The sequence below is a fragment of the Epinephelus moara genome, chromosome 3 (genome assembly GCF_006386435.1).
Source record: "Epinephelus moara isolate mb chromosome 3, YSFRI_EMoa_1.0, whole genome shotgun sequence".
In the NCBI taxonomy this organism is placed as follows: Eukaryota; Metazoa; Chordata; class Actinopteri; order Perciformes; family Serranidae; genus Epinephelus; species Epinephelus moara.
The window spans coordinates 3,742,946-3,763,909 of NC_065508.1; the positions used below are offsets into that span (position 1 = coordinate 3,742,946).

The window sequence follows — 20,964 nt, forward strand, 5'->3', positions numbered from 1 at the left end:
ACAGGCCGGGACTTTGGCTTCCAGGAGACGGGAGGCACAAAGTGCTGATTGTGTCGTTATGTCATTTCCATCTACTGTCCAGTCAGCCTGAAGGGAGGAAAGGAGCCAAAATGGAAAAAGGAAGAGGTGGAGATGAAAGGAAGGGAGGAAAATACAGGAGGAAGAGGAGATAGTGAAAGGAGAATGATTACAAGACTGAGAAGAGAAAACAAAGAGGAGGAGGAGATATGAGGGGGATATCAGGGGAGGAAGATGAGCAGAATGAAAGAGAAATGTGGACGACAGAGACGATGTGAGGGTGGAGGGAGAAAAGAAGGATCACAGATAAAACAGCAGAAGATGAGGGTTGAAGGAAATAAGATGAATGACAAAATATGTAGCGAGAGAAGAAACAAAAGGCTAAAGAGGGAGAGAGGAGGGGAAGAAGGAGAGATTGAACCAACGCTCATTGTATCTACCACGGACTGTACAAAGACAACAGACATAGTCAGCATGATGTCACTCATTAATCTGGCCGCCACCATCCAGGCTGTAAACATGTTTATTTCTGCTGTAAAGTGAGGCATTTTAACATGGAGGTCTATAGGGACTCACTGAAGCCAGACTCAAGTGGCCATTCAAGGAACTTCATTCTTGGCATTTCTGTGTTGGCTTCGTTTTTCAGCCTTGAGGATGCTGCCGCTTGGTATCTCTTCACAAATACTGCCTGATATATCTTATTCTTCTGTGCCATAGAACTCTATTGTTCTCCAAAAACTACAAAGAGCACATCAATGAGCCACACAGCAGCGCCGGCTGACATGTTCCTTCATTATAACGAACATGCACACTGTAGTTTATTTAGACTCAAACCCACATACACCATCCTGCTGTCCCAAATACTCACAAGAAAACAAAATGTGGATTATTCCGCCGCTGAAAATAGTCCCAAAGAAATGCACCATTCAATTATAATTAAGTGTTTGTTCAACTGAAAATAGAGACCTGGGTTGGGAACCAGAGGGATGCTGGCTCAAGTCCCCATGCAGACCAAATATGGAGCGTGGACTAGAAGCCTGAGAGGTGCCAGCTTGCCTCCTGGGTACCACTGAAGTGCCCTTGAGCAAGGCGCCAAATCCCCAACTGCACAGGGCGCCTGTCCAGGGCAGCCCACTAGCTCTGACAACTCTGCATGTACAGGTCCTGTTTGTGCATGTGTGTATGTATATGACAACAGAGTGAAAAAAAAATAGTTTCCCTTTGCAGATTAATAAAATATATCTTCTGCTTCTAAACTGTGAAATTCTCTGCGACAATTATTGAACCATGAAATCCTTATGCCATCACAACCGTAACCACTGCTGTGATATGAGAACCCCCCGTCCCCCCCGACTCATGCAAAACATACAGTGAATGTGCATCTGCAGTATGAACTCAGATAAATGGTCTGCAGACACTGATGGGACCTAGTGTCTCCTAATAATTAAGTTCACACCCTAAAAATACATCATCAACTGTATAGCCATTATCATTCTCAACTGTCTCACTCTGTCCCCTCGTGCTATCACCCCTATCACTCCTCTCTCTGTGCCACCCCTCTCTGTTTTCCTTCCCGTTTCTAACTCCCAGCCCAGCAGGATCCTCAGCTAAAGAAGCAGACAGAAAATATCTTTCATATCAGGGAGTGAAGTCGAGGCCAGATGAAAATTGATGGAGGTTATGTAATGTGCTCCCTATGTAAACTGTGCTGACAGCTTTTCATTACACAGAGAAAGTGTGAGTGTAACAGCTGGATCTGATCCAGAGGCGATGTCATCTGTGTGAGAACTGAGAACTCTGGAAACATGACGTCTATTGAAGCAACAAAAGAAGGAAGAAACACATGTTTCTATGGCACCTAAATGGCAGTCTGCCTCGGGTTACAGCTAACACACACATTCAGACACACATGCACGTGTAAATCAAAGGTAAAGTCAGGATCTGGAGCTAAATCAGAGGCTGAGGTTTAAAAGTGAACCGTGATGGAGTCGCAGCCTGGAGCCAAAGCCAAGTATAAAGCAGTTAACAAAATGAGACAGTGTTTGGTATTTCTTTCAGCTTTATCTTTGCACAGAATTCAGTGATATCCTGTTCAATCATCTGCTGGACTCTGTCTAATTAACTCAGTAAGTAAACTATTATAATAACTGATAGGAATGATGGCTACCTGAACTACTAAACTACTAAAACTGAAGAAACTAGACCCAGTTGTAACAAAATAAATTTTCCTTCAAAGCATTATAACAGTGGTTTTGCATGTTTTAGCTTGATAACTACAGTAAAAAGTCTGTCATCTTTATTTTACTTTATGTTTTTAGATTGGTATCTCATCCTGCGGCCAGTTGTTGGTCTGAATTAATCTCAGTACGTTGTAAAAATGAACTCCTAGACTGCACTGTGTCAGTTTTATTATTTGTCCAAACTGTCCTTAGTGATGTGTTCAAAGACGACATCCAAAAATGAAATGAAAAGCACAGCACGTTGTCAGAAAATAAACTCCAGATGAAATATCATGTTACCAACCTGCAGTTAATGAGCCAGCTATTTGGAAAATATTTAAATTGTTATGATCTTCATGTTCTTATGGTACAAAATCTAATTAAAGAGAGACGCCGAGTGGACTCCACACCTAACATCAGAGACCTTATGTAATGGTGCTGCTGTTAAGACTTATGTAACTGTGACAATGTGCATCAGACACCACATGCGCTCTTACTGAGATGGTGTGTGCCGAAAGAAAAAATCCTTCGTTTGAAAGATGTCACCTCAGTTTATCTAAGAAAGAAAGAAAACTGAACAAATAACTGATGCTTCCCTCACAATATTTCAGAAAGCATCTGTGGTCTCAGCTCACCTGGTTGCGTTGGCGTCTCTCTTCAGGGTGTTGAGGTGGAAAAGCGACGGCGCCAGGCAGACTGCAATGTTGGTTGGAGTCATTTGGTTCTCGTCCACGCAGGCCACCACGTCCCGCAGGAAGAACAGCAGTGTTTGCAGCGCTATCCTGTTCTCGTCAGGAAGCAACAAGATGGCCGCCTGAGCTGCAACCAGCTGCTGATCCTTGGGAAAATCTGCAAGCAGAGAGCTGAAATGTTACTATTTGAGTTATGCCGTTTGCTTGGTTTTGAACTTGGACAAGAAAATAAAGCAAATTCATTGACTTGGTGTTCAGATTGAATGCAAAGATAATTTTAGATGTCTGCATATAAAGACAAGCATTTGTGCTGTGTAACTTTGGGAAAAATGGGGGTTTATTCGTAAGTTTTATGACTTCAATTTACACAGAAACAAACATACAGAAATAAGTGGGTCATTTTCAGAGTGGTGTGTACATTGCTAGCTAGCTTCACAACAGTCACATTCATGCTAATGGTGATTATTTGCCTCACATACTGTCGGAATGCACCTTAGAGTGCTAACATGCTATTGTTTACTATGTACAGAAATGTTTAACATTTTAGCTGGTAATACATGTTAGCTGTATCAGCATAGCATGCTAACATGTTAACAGACAAACATGACTACATGCTAGTATTTAGCAACTAATAGCTACATCTTAGCATGTTAGCATTAGAGCTGCAATGATAAACCTACTACTACTCAACTACTTTGATAGTCGACAAAGCATTTCAGTCATTTTTCAAGCAAAAGTGTCAAATTTGCTGGTTTCAGCTTCTTAAATGTGAGAACTTGATGCTATTCTTTGTCATTCATGATAATAAATTAAAATGTCTGTCAGAATGGACTGCTGGTTGGACAGAATAAGCAGAAGATGTCATTTTGGGTTATGGGAACTTGTGATTTCATTTTTTATAACATTTTTTGGATACTCAATAGACTATATGATTAATCGATTAGTTGTGAAAATGAGCAGGTAAATTTACTCAAGTAGAAATGCTAACTTCTCAATGCTAGTCACATGATAACAAAAGTAAGTGCTCACATTGGTAAATGTGGAGGAAGGACTCGCAGAGTTTGCTGGTGAAGATGGGCTCCGGCAGGTCTCTGAAGTACTGCTTCACCATGTCGGCCACGTCGTATGCAGACTGACTGTCATACGTAACGCCATCTGGGTCAGACTCCACCATCTCACGGAGGTACTGGATGCGAGATTTCACCCCTGATTTCCGGAAGAGACCCACCTGCGAAAGAACACAACACAAAATCAAACAAAAACGTATTATAATAAAAATGGTCTTCACATTCTCTAACTTTTTGGACTGGATGTCACCGCCTAAAATGAATTCATTAGAAAGTTACTCTGCATCTTGTCACGTCCAACACCACCTCCTACTGTTTCTAAAATCACCACAGGCCTCTTGCGGTCTGTACCTGGTCCAAACACTCTGTCCTCAGGTAGACCAGTGCTCTGAGGATGCTGGGCGGAAGTGGCTCTCCTGTCTGCTGGACACTAAGGAGCAGAGGAACTCCAAATACCCGCCGGCCTTTCATCTCCATCACCTTGGTCTTCCTCAGAGTCTTAGGAACAGTCCTGCAGGAGATGGAGATGTCCATTAGATCCTGCGGTCTGCCATTTTTTTGGAAGCAATCAAACAGCATGGACTAGTGCCGAGGGAAAAGTGTTGAAAAGTTATCAAAAATTGTTTTGCAAATGTTCTGGGAATATGTAATCTCAACCATTCAAGTGTGAAAAAAAATGCTCAACTTGGCTGCTGTTGGAAGCATTTCCTTTTGAAGGAAGAGCCAAATAAACAGTTTTTGATTACATAAGTCCCTAGTGATCTCTAAAATGTGCGTGCCATTCAAATCAGCTCTGCAGAAAAAAAACCCCATGCAGACATTGAGAAGCCATGGACACTGATCAAAGAGATTGAACTGTGTTGAGTGTATTCATGTATCTGAACTGATTTTAGTGACATTTTAACCTTTTATACCAGCACCTGATTTTTGTCTTTTGTTTTTGATGGGGCAATATTGTTGTTCCAGATGCAGGAGACCCAAAATCTGGACTGAACTTTATTTTATTTCATTGAAAACCTCATAGAAAGCTACAATTTATTTAGCCTCCAACTCTGAAAATTGTAGGCCTGAGTGCACTCTGGATAAAACTGTGCTCTTGTAATAGTAATGTTTAAAAAGGACACATCCAAAGCACTCAAACAATCATTAATGAAACCTCTTCTCTACTTGGTATAAAAACACATGCTGGACACGAAGCTCTCAGTAAAGCACAGAGTCACAAAAAGAAAATGGTATCACATATGCACTCTGAATGCTTCTCAGCTTTCTTTCCATCGCTCTGTTTTTTCCCCACATCTAACAGCGGCTCTCTGAGACAAACTGGCTATTTTGAGGAAAGTGCCTCAGAGTATCGACCGTCCAAATCAGCAGTTAATTGCTGTATTTTTTAATCATCTAGCACTCGTTTTGGCATCAGTGATTAAATCATTGAAATGACAAGACTTGAACTAATCGTTGAAGGCTGAAGAGATTTTTTTTTTCAGTTGGAGCATTTGGCCTAATGGTGCTGTAGTAACAGAGTTTACAGATTTTACTCACTGTGTGTGCATGTGTGTGTGAGTTTTATTCCGTCTTTTGATTTAACTGATTCAGACCCAGCTCCATTTCTACATGGACAGACATCATGTGTTGCAGCACAAATCTTGGTTAGCCATGTTTCAATAGCTCATGTTTTGGAGATATGCTTTCTGGCAACTTACTTTTAAGAAGACGTTTGCGTAGACAACCAGCTGTGACATGAATGGAGTAGTTCACATACTTGCCAATGTACTACACATGTTAATGGCGAATTCCACTGGAGGGCACACCACAGAACTCAGACTGTATACAATGAAGGTTACATATTGTAAGATAAGTAACAGTGCTTGATGCAAAAACTTTGTTTCTGCATTGGAGCCAGTGTTTGGCGTCAGTTCTGTTGGGGTCAACGGAGCCGGCACAGCACATCACACTAAAACCCATCATATCTTTGTTGTTCCAACTTTGACTGAAAAATCCTTCCAACAGATTAAAAAACACACATCACGTGATGTCGACTCATGTTTTAAATCTGACTGTGCACGTTCATCTTCAGCCTACAATACTACCTGCAGGTAGCGTTAGCTTTCTTGGAGCAAACCAGGGCTTGAGATAAGTTATATGCAGCTGACGGACAGACCCATGATCTGTCTGGAGACCAATAACAAGGAAACACACAATTAGATAAAAAACATCAGTCGACATTATGTAATGTGTGTTTTTAATCTGGTGTTAGAATATGTTAGAAGATTTCAGTCAAAGGTGAAACACCATATTAGTATAGTGCCATGCCCACCCCATTAACTCCAACAGAAGTGGCACCAAACTCTGGCTCCATTCGAATGCTGTCACTGACGTCATGACCTTTCCTTCTTTTTAATTTTCCTTGAGCATACCTAAGGGCCCTGTCACTCCAATGCTGTTTGCTGAGGAGGATGTAGGATGGCAAACAATGTCACATGCCTCCTTATATACTGTGGGCACCGCACGTATAGGAGTAGGCAGGTCCTGATTGGCCCGCTATGTTTTCTGCAAATTTCAGTGGGCGAATGCGTGCTTGTGATCGAAGGAGACTATTACCCAATGAGTCCTGTAAAGGGGCGGAGCCTGTGTGAGATAGATCCTCCAGATTTGCATGATGTTAACAGTACACAGGGTGACACTCAAGCAGGTTACTAAATTGTTAATTCTGAGATTACGGCAGGAAAAGTTGATGTGTAAGACCCCTAAATCAAGCATATTTTTCACTGTGCAACGGCAATGACACATCTCACAGATGTGAGTAATTGCGTACTTGGTCTTTTAGCTTGTCATTAAAACTTATTCCACTGTTGGCGCTGCTGACCTGCCCACTGATTCCTGACTGTGTCACATCACTATACTGCCCATACTGTTGATGTGTGTATTACATCTTGTGGACACATAGCGTTAATTTCTGAGGACATGCACAACCAACGCTCCAAACGAACGAAGGATACATGAAGCAGCCATCATGCACACGCAAATACGTAGTTAAAAGTAAGTATATCTCTGGCTCAAGGCCACAGGTATCAGCCAGTTGAGCTTAGCTTAGCACAAAAAAACTGAAAACAGGGAAACAGCTCAACTGGCTCTGTCAAAAAGAGACAAAATCTTACTACCAGCTCCTCTAAAGCTCACTATTTACATTAAATGTGTTGAATTACTTGTCAGCTTTGTGCAGTTGTCAGACAAATGTTCGGCACAGACATCCACCCCTGTAAAATAGTTTTCACAGGGGTGAACCCTAAACAAACAATATATAATGTGTGAATTAGTGGGCTTTCGATGTAGCCGTAGCCTTATATTTAATGGACATTTATGAAAGTGGTATTAGTCTCCTCGTCAGACTCTGTCAGTTTCCTTAGGGAGACATTAGTTTAAACTTTGACCTTGTTTGTCGATGATCTTTAAAAGTATAATCAATGACATTAAACCACAACTAATGACTTTCCCAAACCAGCCTTAAAACTACCAGAACTCTAAACAAAGTTAGAGCCTCTATGACTTGCCTGAACTCAACCATAGTTTGTGAGACTAATAAAATGATGCTGTGTCTAAGATGTATTATTGTCACATAATCCAGTTTGAGGTGGAGAAACATGATTTTCACATCATTTGTGTAAGAACAAGTCATTTGCACATCAGAGTCTGTGCTCATTTAAAACTCATGCTAATGTTGAACAAAATGTTAACTTGACGTTTTCTTCCTTTTTCCTGTGGAGGTCAGCTCTGACATGATTTCTCTTCAGCTTCCCTCCTATTCATGTGATTTATTAAAGTTTATCCTCCGTAAAACGGAGCAGTTTGAAATGCTAAAACACAGCACACCTGAACTACAGGAAGCCTCGCTGATGCTTTTCAACCTGCTGCCACAGAGCGGCTGTTTTTTCCTGAATCTCCCCCCTGAACACATGTTTGATCCTGAAAATTAAAGACGAATAACTGTGAGGAGTAATTTCAGGGGTTTTTTTTTTGTTCGGTGCTCAGTTCCCACATCCAGCCTTATCTCATTGAGCATAACAGCCCCGGCAAAAATCTAATTGGTTTTCTACCAAAGCATTAAACAAGCAGGTCATGTTTTTACTCAGAACACATTAGAAAATACAAATGTTCAACTGAGTAAACAAGCAGAATATCTGAGTGTTTTATTTTTCTTAAAAATGAATTTGTCTCGATTTTGCACGAGGGCTTATTCCAAAAAAATAGTGTAGGAGGCTGATCTCATTAAATCCATGTATGTCAATAAAAAGTGCAGCGAAAACATCCTACGTTTTTAACGAGACAAATGTTTGAGCTCAACAGTCTGCAAACTCCTTATTAAAAGGCACAGGCCTCAATTTCTGCCCTAAATCTTGCAAAACTTGTGCAAAACAACCCATTTTCAAACAAATTCTGAATGTTTTTCTGTGCCGGGACATCGCTGTCTTTTTGTCTTAACCTCAACCACCTTCTACACATTGTGATCTACGAGGTATTTGCTCAGGGAGTGAGAAATAAATGTAAATACAGAGATAAAGCCAGAGAAAGACAAGAGGACAGAGACACAGTGTGACCCACTGAGGAAAAAGAACGCCATCCAAAATAACCCACAACGCCTGAGCAGTTAACCAGCGAGCAGGAAAGGATGACAGAACCAAACCTTGCTGTGATTTCCCCAGAACACAGACACAAGGTGAAGCACATGCAGTCCTATGGGGTTTTTTGGGAAAGAAGTTTATTCCTCTTGAAGCATGTTGCTATTGTTTTTTTTTAAAGCTGAGGCAAGGTTGCACCCAAGCCATGAATAATGAATGAATTTTCTAAATCGACTGCCTAAAATATTTACCCTCCGCCCGCCCACCTGCCCGCCTTTCCACAGTTTCCTTGAAGAAGTTTCTCCACGCAGGTGTGCAGGTGCAAAGAATCCAGGAGTACAGAGTTTTGTTTCTCACCTTCCAGCACCTCTGCTGGCTCCGTCCTCAACCTCTGCTCAACCTGCACATTTATTTTCAAGCATGAAATCAACCCCCCACCCAAAAAGGTCCTTTCACACATCTTACCAGTTCCAGCCCTGCTTACTGGACGGAGAGTATTTGTCCATCAGAGCGGTGAGTTTGAGCAGGGAGAGTTTCTGCAGCAGGAGGAACTGGGACACAGACTGGTTCTCCACTCCTGGACTGGAGGGCAGTGAGGGCAGACTCTGCTCGCTGGACCACTGCAGCTGCTGGCTCACTCTGCTGGACACACAGCAGTGAGAGCAGATAAGTACACCCACATAGACACAAACATGCACAAACACACACGGTCATGTAAATGCCAGTTTTAAACATATCACAATCAAGAGAAATGGGAACCAATTATCTCCTAGAGTCGACACACATTTTTGAAAAAAAGTTTTTACACACCAGAAAACAAAAACTGTTTAATGTATAAGAGATAGCTGTCCTCACCTAAGGGTGGCACCAAAAGTCAAAACTCCACACTGTCAGACTGGAATCACTTCATCACTGTACTTCAACTCACCTGTGCTTACGGCAAGTTAAATCCTGCCTAAAGCTCACATTAGCATACAAGCATGCTTATGTTAGTATTCAGCTCCAAGCACAACTAAATTTAGAGCGCTGCCTTAATGTTGTCACGCTCACAGACAGCACCTCCATATTAAAGGTCCAGTGTGTAGGATTTAGGGGGATATAGTGGCAGAAAAGAAATATAATTTAATAAGTATGTTTTCTTTAGTGTATAATCACCTGAAAATAAGAGTGCTTGTGTTTCTGTTACATTAGAATGAGCCATTTTTATCTGCGTAGAGAGTGGGTCATCGTCCACAGTCTGCCATGTTGCATCACCATGTTTCTACAGTAGCCCAGAACAAACAAATTTCATGCTGACCACTGTAGTTAACAGCCCCTCTGTGATGGTATGGTTAGGAAAACATTGATTTTTTAAAACATGAAACCGCTTTATTCAGTGTTTATACTAAATCACCTGGTCTGTTTGCTTTGGAGAGGACGAGACCTCTGCGTAAAGTTCCGCTCCTGGTAAAAACTTAAATTACCAGAGAAAAAAGGCGAGCGCATGTGGGCTCGTGGCCTGTCTGCGGTATGCCAAACAGTGTCAGATTAACTCCGATTTGCCCAAAGAACAGTACAGCACAAGTTAGTCATGCATTCACCTGGTTTAAATCACATGGTCCATTTGTTTTGGATAGAAAAATTCCTCTGTTGATAAATTCAGCTTCTGGTAAAAACCTTCTGAACAATGAACACTGAAGGAATTTTAACCAGGAGAAGTTTTAGCTGGTTGTAATCTTCAGTCCTCACCACTAGATGCCACTAAATCCCCCCACATCTTACATAATGCTCCTTTAACAACTACTGGATGCTAATATTCTAAGATTTAGCATAACACGTCAGCATAACATGATCACAGTTACTAAACACTCATATTTCTGTACATAGCATTTATTGTTAAAACTCAGCTAAAAGCTATAAATATCAGTTAGCAAGTAACCACGCACATTAACAAATACTGAATATTAACATGCTGATGTTTAGCATTAACATTTATTTTAACTTTTGAGACTGTTACTATGCTAATGATAACCTGAAAGTGCAAATTGCTAACCTTAGCATGTAAGTTTGTTTTGTTAGCATTAATTGTTAACATTCGATAAGAGCTATAAATAGCAGTTAGCCAGTAAACATGCATGTTAACAAATATTGGCTATTAACATGCTGATGTTTAGCATGTAACAGTTAGCATTAACATTTATTTAAGCTTGTGTGACTGTTACTATGCTAACGATAACCTGAAAGTGCAACTTGCTAACCTTAGCATGTAAGTTTGTTATGTTAGCATTAATTGTTAACACTCGATAAGAGCTATAAATAGCAGTTAGCAAATAAAAATGCATGCTAACATATAGTAGATATTAACATGCTGATGTTATAACATTTAGCATGAACATTTATTCTTAGCTTGTGAGACTGTTACTATGCTAATGATAGCCTGTTAGTGCAACTTGCTAGCCCTAGCCTGTAAGCATATTATGTTAGCATTAATTGTAAACACTCAGCTAAAAGCTATAAATAGCAGTTAGCAAGTAAACATGCATGTTAACAAATATTGGCTATTAACATGCTGATGTTTAGCATGTAACATTTAGCATTAACATTTATTTAAGCTTGTGCGCCTGTTACTATGCTAATGATAACCTCAAAGTGCAACTTGCTAACCTTAGCATGTAAGTATATTATGTTAGCATTAATTGTTAACATTTGATAAGAGCTATAAATTGCACTTAGCAAATGCATGTTAACAAATATTGGATATTGACATGCTGATGTTTAGCACATAACATTTAGCATTATATCGATTTTAGCTTGTGAGACTGTTGTTATGCTAATGATAGCCTGTTAGTGCAACTTGCTAGCCCTAGCCTGTAAGCATGTTATGTTAGCATTAATTGTAAACACTCAGCTAAAAGCTATAAATAGCAGTTAGCCAGTAAACATGCATGTTAACACATACTGGATATTAACATGCTGATGTTTAGCACATAGCATTTAGCATGAACATTTATTCTTAGCTTGTGAGATTGTTACTATGCTAATGATAGCCTGTTAGTGCAACTTGCTAGCCCTAGCCTGTAAGCATGTTATGTTAGCATTAATTGTAAACACTCAGCTAAAAGCTATAAATAGCAGTTAGCCAGTAAACATGCATGTAAACAAATACTGAATATTAACATGGTGACGTTTAGCATGTAACAGTTAGCATTAACATTTATTTTAGCTTGTTAGACTGTTACTATGCTAATGACAGCCTGTTAATGAACCTTGCTAACATTAGCATGTAAGCATGCTATGATAGCAATGGTCTCTGAGTACACTACAGCTGACAACACACAGAATTGGGCACCTACATCAAATCTAAGCCAGTAAAACACACACTCAGCAGAAAGTGAGAAAAGCATCCATCAGCATACACTGATGATGCAGCTGACTTTACATTACAGGAGAGGCCCCATAGCTTTTTATGGCTCTATATCTGTGAACAAATACGCAACAAAAAAGAGATATAAAAGCAGCACTATAAAGAGGCGATCAAAACTATTCACCATGTGGTTACTGCTTTCACGTTAAGTGCCCCACAGTATCTCTCCTCTTACTCTGGTTGATGCCCGAGGGAATAAATCCTCATAACTGTCATTATTAGAGCTCTGCTGGATATATAGGCTTACATTTACAAAAGGTCCAGGGCAACTTTAAGTGTCCAATAATTTGCTTGTATTTCTGAATTTTGATGCTGATCGATATTTGGCAATGTACAAAATGTCACTCCTACTGTTCCTACTTTCTTTTTAATGAGCCTGATCTGTTTACACCAGCACCTGTGAAACACTCTGAGTTGTGCTGCTTGTGAAATATTAATATGCTCTATAAATAAAAGTTAAATTGCAGTTTTCATTTCTTGTATCACACTCCAAACTTTCTCACCTGCTCCTTGGTTGTGGTGATCCAGTCTTTGGCTCCTCTCCGTTTACGGGTATCTCCTCTTGGCTCTTTACCTCCACCTCCTCTTCTTCCTCCTCCTCCTCCTCCTCTGGATGCTGCACCTCCAGGTGAATGTGGCTGGGGGAAGACGGGCAAGGGGAGGCGGCTGAGGAGCCGTGGGCAGGTGAGTCCTGGGAGGAAGTAGAGGAAGACGTGGAGGCGGACGACGAAGAAGAGGAGGAGGAACCTGTCCGACAGTCGTCTTCGGATAGAGTTTCAGACCAGGTGGTGACAAGCTGTTGGAGGTCGCTGATCCTCTCCAAAACACTGTCCAGAGCCGAGAAAACATCCTCACCTGCCAACAATCGACTCACCTGAGAGAAGACAGAAAAAATAAATACTTCACTACAACTAAAGATATGACAAAGAGTGGCAACATTTTTTTCAAAATGTTTCTTTGAACTTTTGGCTATGACCTTTTCAGAATCAAGAAAAAACAATACAGCATCATCAAAATTAAATACCATGCCAGTAAGGGAAGTTTTCTACAGTACTTTTTAACTTTCTCCTCAGTTGACTGATTCAGCAGATTTTAAGATTTTGCAAATTAAGCGTTTCATTGCCATACATCAGTTTCAGAGAAAAAGTATTCCTCATTTCTTCAAGGATCAGAAGTAAAAAATTACAGGTTTCTTAAAAGCCATTACCTAATGACTTTTATATAAAATATACGTCAACTTTTACCTCCACGGCTGCCATAGTTTTGTCAAAGAGGGTTCCAACTTTACTCAAAATGGCTCCTCCTCTGCTTTAGAAAGAAACACATCTGAGGCAAGATGATTAATTTTAACTGACTGTTGTATAGTTTTAATCTAAAATGGAATTTGATATGAGCACTCCCGAAATTATTTCTGGCTTTATGGGGAAAACTCCATGTGGAACTTAACTTCACAGAATCAATATCCTCAGTTGAATGACCTGTTTTCATAGACTTTCATTTGTTATTATTTCAGGCTTTTCAGACTCCTTCTGTTAACTACTTTATGTTTGATATGTATGAATCTGCATTTAATTCTCTCTGGAAAACCTTCACTGAAGGGGACAGATGGCAGGATTTCACAGCCTTGATACACAAAATAACCATAACAATACTGATCCCTAACAGTGACTCATCAATTATCACACCAGGTTATCATTCTCTGTTCATCACTCGTTGACCTGTCCTGTCATTTTGAAACAAACCTCTCCATACACAAAGTCACAGCCAGGTGGAACAGAAAATATAACCACAGTGTATCTGGGCTCTTGAACCCATTTATCCACTATAGTGACAGTCAGGAGTTCAGCACCATGGAGAGACACCCTTCAACAGAGGTCACCTGTTCAGCACCTGGACAGCTCCACTCTGCCGTAGCACCAGTTTCTACAGTTAAAGAGAGGAGTTTTGTTCCCAGCAATTTAAACAGTGTGTTTCCCCCGGAAATGTAATATCACACATATATACTGGGATGACTTTCCTCATTGTTACCATCTACTTAGATCTTTTTGGATTCACACGATGGAGGACTGAACTACTGAACAAGACATTTCTTTTGCAGCTTTTATTAGCTGTCTTTACTTATGAAAAATGTGTCTTTATGAATATTGTTAACAGGTCAAAACACCTGTTAATATTGCAATGCATCTGTTACAATTAGAAATAAAAAGTAAAAGAGAGACTTGTTAAAAAAGAATGAAAATAATTCTGTGTCTTTGGCATGATGATATTTATTGCAGCAAAAAACATTTAAATGCGGATGGCACATACTTTCGTACGGCCTCTCTTCAAAGACCATAGTCTGTAAAAATAACAGCCTCCAGTTCAGCATTTTGGCTGTCACCATTATGGGTTTTTTTTTAAATTTTGGAACCAGAAGTGATCAAATTTGGATGAGAAAGTGGAGCTGTGGAGGAGCAAGGGGTTGATTGACTTTTAGCAGGCTCTCAGGAAGCGCACCAGGCTGTGACGCCAATTTTCTTAGTGGCCAAACAGTGGAATTACACCCTCTGGGTCCTTCACATGATGCCCTGCAGCCCATAAAGACTCATGCTATTGACTTACATGGCAAAAGAGACGTCTGTAAATTTGCGGATACATTTTTCTGAGTGTCAAAATCCTCTCAAAATGACTTATTGCACTACTGGGATTTAATCCATTGGGTCCAATAACATTTGAAAAGTCTAGAGCCGCACAACTGTATTGTTTTGTCCCCATTCAAGTTAACAGAGAGCTAAACCAGAAGTTAGCCGGCTCAGTTGGCGTAAATCTGTAGTGCGCCTGCTCTATGGGCCGCACAGAGCAGAAGCAGTGCCAATCATCAGGGTAATTACAGCCAGCCTCAAATGGCCATTAGAGAAACTCATTTTAAATTTTAGCTTTATTTTTCAGCCCTTTAGGTTGCAGCTTGTGTTACATCCCCCGGCTATGAAAAGTGCTGGAAGTAGTTGTGTTAAGAATGGAAAAAAAGAGGACTTCAAACCCAGCCTTCTTTCACACCTGTGGACAGGATTGATTAATTGTTACGAAAAACTGAAGCATGCTGAGGCCTGAATAATGTTTACATGCGACCTTTTTCTCCCCTGAACAAACTAAAAATCTAAATATCTAAGTATGAAAATAAACAGTAGTGAAGGAACAATGTTTTGACCCACCTCTGACTCCTCAGCCATCCGTTCTGCATCGCTGCCACTTCCACCACTGCCACCTTCACATTCAGACAGCTGCTGGTCGTCGGGCACGTTGTCGTAGATACTCAGTCGATGATCCAGCACAGCAAGCGGACTGCGGACTCCCCCATCGCGGGAAGAAGAAGGTGAGGGATCCTGGTCACCAGTGGCCAGTGACGACGTGCCATGGCGGCAACTGAGTCGCCCTCGGTAACCGTGGAAGCTCCCGGTCCTCCAGTTGACTGAGGTGTTGTCGATGATGGGGGACAGGATGGGGTGTTTGTGTGCGAGAGAGGTGGGGAAGGTCCCTGGTTTGTGTCCGTCGGGGATCTGGAAGACCAGACTCTCGTGGCTGCTGTTGTTGTTGTTGATCTGGTTCCTGTAGTCCTGAGGGGGTGAATAGACGAATGAGGGAAGAATTAAATGAAAGGAACAGGTAAGAATGGTATAAAGCAATCAGTGAATAAAGAGAGGGAAAATTACAAGCTGTTTTTATTCAACATTATTCAAAATGTCCATTTATGAACATTAAAATACTAAGAATTTCAATCATTACCCAACACTGTAAGGGCTGCTTAGTGTCAAATATATTCACTCTGAATGGGTTCAAATAAAAACTGTTTCTGTTCAATGCAAAACATGTCCTTGTGCATAAATAAAAGGTCTGCAGGTACAGTAGCCTCGTAAAAAGAAACCCTGGACGTCTTTGTTTAAAACCTTGCTTAAGAAAGTCTTTTCTGTTGTCGGTGCATTTCGTCCTGGCCTTATGAAAACCTTGGTTTGTGTCTTTAGCTGACAAGCAAACCTGTTGAAATTTGGTGGGACCAAAGAACAGCTCATTGGTTTGGCTCTAACCCTGATTCGCGATGCAAGATGTGTGGAGATACATCTGGAAAGTCTGAGATAACCTGACCATTGAGTTTAGACAATCAGACACTTTATCTAAAAGTAAAACTGAAAGTGAGCACACCTGAAATGTTTTTACTAATCCCTCATTGCACAGGAAAACTGTGAGTGCACACAACTAAGGTCTTTACGGTCCAAAGCTTAGCCAGAAAGTTGATAATATAATCTGGGATGGATGTTCGCCTTCATTTTCTCTTCCCAAAAGTTTGACAAACGCAGGTTTGGTTCGTCGAAGTGCTTGTTTAGATCTCAATGACAGTAAGATGGACGTAACTATGAATTAAAAAATACTACTGACTTTTTATTGAGCGCTATCATCAGGTCAAATGATGACCAAATATGGCCAAACACCTGTAAAACTAATGTCATTCCCATCAGCGTCATCTGGACTTGTGTTTGGCGCTAATTAGCCAATGTTAGCATTTTAGCATGCTAAAACTAAGATGGTAAAAATGCTAAACATGAAACCTGCTAAACATCAACATATTAGCATTGTCATGTGAGCATTAGCATTAGCATTTAGCTCAATTCCTCACTGTGTACAGTCTAACAGAGCTGCTTGCATGGCTGCAGACTTGTTACTCTAGTTTAATAAAACTTAGACACCAAAATAAGAATTGATCATCATCAATTTTAAGACAAGAAAGTCACATGTTTTTATAGACAAAATTGCAGAGTCAAGTTCTTGTGATACAATACAAGAATAACACTTGTTGAAGAGGATTAATGTCTTGGACCGACCTCTGTTCCTGTGTGGTTTTGGTTGTTCCGGGTCATTCCACCACCGACCCCGACACCGCTGTTGGAGCGCTTGCAGTTACTCCTGACCCTGGTGACCGGGCTGGGCGTGCTAACAGTGCTGCTGCTCTCTGAGTGGCTGTTACTGCTACTGCTGCTGATGGTGTGAGGAGACGAGGGCGAGGAAGATGCACGGCTGTTGGGTCGACCCTGCAGGCTGGAGACATTTAGGAAGGTAGAACTGTACAGTCAAAGCCGCAGCACTGGGAATGACCTGTAGTTAGAATTCTTGCACAAAAAATACTCCATCCACAAGAAGAAGATGTTACTTTGTCGAGATACAGGAAGTAGTCAAAAGTGAGATATCTCCCTGCTTCTTTTATGATCAGTGCGATATTATCTTCCATCATGTTAGTTTTTTATACACACTAATTCATTTATCACAGCTGTAATCTTTTCTTTTTAATTTGGCTGCAACTTAGGGAACTAATTAAAAATGTTTTCATGGTGCAGCAGAGATTGATCTGATTTAGACGGACAGCAGAGTCTTTGCTTTGGCTTTAATCAACCACAGTCCTCACCTTGATGGGCCGTGCAGCCTCTCCATCCTCTCCTCCTCCTGGACCTGGAGAGGCCCACTGGTAGCATGCCGGGTCCGACTCCCGCTGTCACCACCACTGTGCGCAGAAGGTAGGAAGCCAGTCGTTCCCCTCAGCCTCAGTTTCTCCATCTTCCTCAGCAGACTGGTGCCCTTCTTCCTGGGCGGTTTGTCTGGGAAGCTGCCTTCAGCCTCCAGGCTCATGGTGGATGATCCTCCACCACTTCCACCAGGGGAAGGTGGTCCACTGAATGAAGGGTCCAGAGATGGCGTCTTGTTCGTGGAGGAGCAGCGGGAGGAGCTCCTGCTGGTCTCCTGGTCGTCTGTGGTGCTGGGGGAGGTGGTTGTGACGGTGGCTGCCTCTCTGTGACTCTTGTGGTGTCTGTTGTGGCCTTCACTTTCAGTGCTGCTGGAGCTGTGGATGGAGCAGACATCATGGCTGTCGCTGACATCACCCAGAGATACATTATGGGGTGCGGTGGGGCTGTCAGACAAGCGAAGGCCGTCCATTGTGGAGTCGAGGCGTCGCCATCGACGTGTCCGCCTGTCGTAGGTCCAGCTGGGGCTGATGGCACAGAAGTCTTCTTCGTCACCATCATCTCCCTGCAAGACAGAGAGTTCAGACACACAGACAAGAGCTCCAACAATCTGAATATGGCACGCAAATATTCAAACAGAATATGCAGTGACACTAATATATACAGAGGAGAGACACGTAGGCATGCACAACAATCTGCAAACAGAATACAAGCACTCAGCACACAGAGGCTTGAAATTTACACAAACACACAAAGATGTTTTCAATAATTTATACAAGCATGAACATCATTAAACATTCATACAGTGCAAAAGCTATAAACATTATATTTAGAATTTAGAGTGTAGCTGGATTTTTTTTAAGGGTTTACACTGGATTGAGACAAGCTGTGTGACTTAAAGGGGAACTACAACAAATTTACACATGAAGATCTGTTTACTCTTGCAGTAGGTGCATGAAGAGTAAAAAAAAGCAGCTTTTGAGTTGCATTATGGGAAGTGTAGGATTTGTGGACCTTGCTTTGGCCATCTGCTGCGTTGATTTACAGAAGTGTAATACTAAATCACTGGTGTACAGCTTAAATTTAAGCAAATGTTACTTGCCTTGGCTCAATTAGCAGTTTTATCTTTGTTTGGATAATTTCTTTCAACTTGCTAGAAGAGAGCCTCCTCTAGGCTGTAAAAAAATAGTCATCCTAACGTATCATTTTTTTATATCCTGAAAGTCTTATTTTATCAGTGTAGTCAGATTACTTTTTAATACAAATACACGTTTTAAGAAATTTCTAAAAATAAGTGTTAGATTCTTAAAACAAGACAGAAAAATGAAGAATGTAATGGATGGAAAATAATTCCTTATTATTCCAAATAATAAATTTGATTTGATTACAAAATGTTTTACTTGTGTCTAGTGAGAAATTTCTTTGCAAAGCTGAACCACCTTTACACTTCGACATTAGGCATGCAGCCTGAGTAATCAAATTACAATATCAGGTCCAACACCAAAGGTATTGTCAATCAAGGTGTCTAAAACCCAAATCAGCGGTAATTCTCTTTAACTTCAGCTTTTGTTTTTCCTTTTCTCCTGGAAAGACAAACTGCTGAGGAGGAGGAGGACCTATCAGTTGGTATCAGTCAAAATCAAGGAAAAGCTTAACGAGGAGATTTCATGGTGTGACGCTCCCCACGGCTACGGCTGCTTGGATATGAGAGTCCTGCTGTGTTTGAGTTTCTCGGTGTTTGCTCTCAACACTCACCCTGCGTTTTGATCTCCGCGGCTCCAGCCTCATTTCCACACATTTGTTTAAAGTGCTTAATCTCCTGAAAAGAGGAAAGAGAGATGAAAGAGGATGGTGGTAAGACTGGCAGTGTCACGTAATAACAGGAGCTTGTTATACAGATTTTTTTTTACATTTGGCGATGAGTTTCTTACACTGATGCAAACAAGGACTTTGTTTCAAAAATCATGAAGCCTTTTAAAAGGCAAGCTCGTGACCAGAAGGCAGCTGGTTTTATCTCTGGACCAGCAGGATGAATCTGAAGAAATAGCAGCACTTGCCCGTCTCTCATTACCACCACTGTGGTGTGCTTGAGCAGGACACTAAAGCTATAAGTTGCTCTAGTGGAGCATCTTATTGGCCACAGATCAGACTGTGGTCAGAGTAAGTGATGGTGGAGCAGGATGATCCTGCAAACAGTGTTTATTTTCCATTTCCTTAACAATGGTTAAGTAACACTCGGCAAAAAATCATGCTGGCTGTGATCAAAGGATTGCTCTGTTGCACCTGTAACCACATAATAATCTCACACCATGACTACACCTCTATATGGCATCTTCAAACAGAGTTCAGTTAGAAGGCTTCAAACTCCATATAATTAGAGTTTTATCTGCAGTAATAACAACAATCACACTGTGGATAGAATTTTCAAGAGATCATGATTTCATTTAATGTAAAGAAAAAAGATAAAAATAGAGAATATTTCTGCAGTCACTGTGAGTGGATAGTGTATTCTAAGACGGCGTATTTTGGCAGAAAACAAATGAAATATGTGTCAGGAGACATTTTTGAAACTTGCCAGGTACATTAATTAGCAGCATTTCCTCATCATGTTGAAATAGAAAATGTAATATGCTTGGCATTTTGGTTTCCCTGAAAACAAATTTGCTGTTTTAAATTAGTTGTATACAAACAAAATTTCTAGGACAAACATTCAAATATTGCTCTTAACTGTACAGACTCTTTAATAATAAAATTCAGAAGTACAAGTATGAAATTTCATGGTATGTTCGACCGCTGCCACCTGAAAGTTGGGGATTCAAATCATCGCTCAGTGCTTTAAGTTTAGCAGCCATTTTTTTTTTTTCCAGTAAGTGTGCAGTGTAGGCTACCTCTGGGGACATTTTGGTCCCAGATTTAGCCGCAGAGTGAGTGCTCTTCACTTTCACGCTGCTCTTTGGTACAGGCAGCTGCAGACACACAGCAGCTGCCCGGAGGGAGAGAGGCTTTCCCCCATAAGGGTCTGAAATAACTTTCTGCCTTCTGCTTTGAAGAGGTGAATTTACAGCTTGTTTGATGTCTACTGTCGGCAAAATAAGTTGTTGCACATTTCCGATCCGTGGTTAGCGCAGTTAGCTTGAATATATTAGGCCTAGGTGAATGTCACAGACACACAAAACATCCTGCTGAACACTATTCAAACTTTTAAAGTCTATATGGAACGAATGGTTGAATATTCAAACACACAACTCTGATTCGACTGGCATAACTCTATGGAGCTTTATCCCTATCTTTATTCAAGAGAGTGGTCTATCAGTTTGAGAGCATTATTTATTGATTTCACGTTCAAAAACCCTGCCCTCGCACTCAAATAGCCTCTGCTTGCACTTGGATCTAATCTGTTTCTGCTCAAACTGTGTGCTTGCACTCAGATACCATGTTGCTCGCACAGATTTCCTGCTCGAGCTTT

At 41.0% G+C, this 20,964-nt stretch overlaps 1 protein-coding gene across 1 annotated transcript in view; it reads right to left on the bottom strand.

Annotated features, from left to right (window-relative positions):
• LOC126388079 (rho GTPase-activating protein 7-like) overlaps nt 1-20,964 on the bottom strand; it is a 164,511-nt gene that overhangs the window by 18,782 nt on the left and 124,765 nt on the right. The window contains exons 4-12 of the mRNA XM_050040970.1: nt 19,254-19,317; nt 17,444-18,063; nt 16,866-17,079; nt 15,204-15,605; nt 12,516-12,886; nt 9,075-9,251; nt 4,348-4,507; nt 3,959-4,157; nt 2,873-3,086 (exon numbers count right to left, since the gene is read on the bottom strand). Of these exons, the coding sequence (XP_049896927.1) occupies nt 2,873-3,086; nt 3,959-4,157; nt 4,348-4,507; nt 9,075-9,251; nt 12,516-12,886; nt 15,204-15,605; nt 16,866-17,079; nt 17,444-18,063; nt 19,254-19,317 (2,421 nt within the window). The remainder of the gene's footprint in view (nt 1-2,872; nt 3,087-3,958; nt 4,158-4,347; nt 4,508-9,074; nt 9,252-12,515; nt 12,887-15,203; nt 15,606-16,865; nt 17,080-17,443; nt 18,064-19,253; nt 19,318-20,964) is intronic.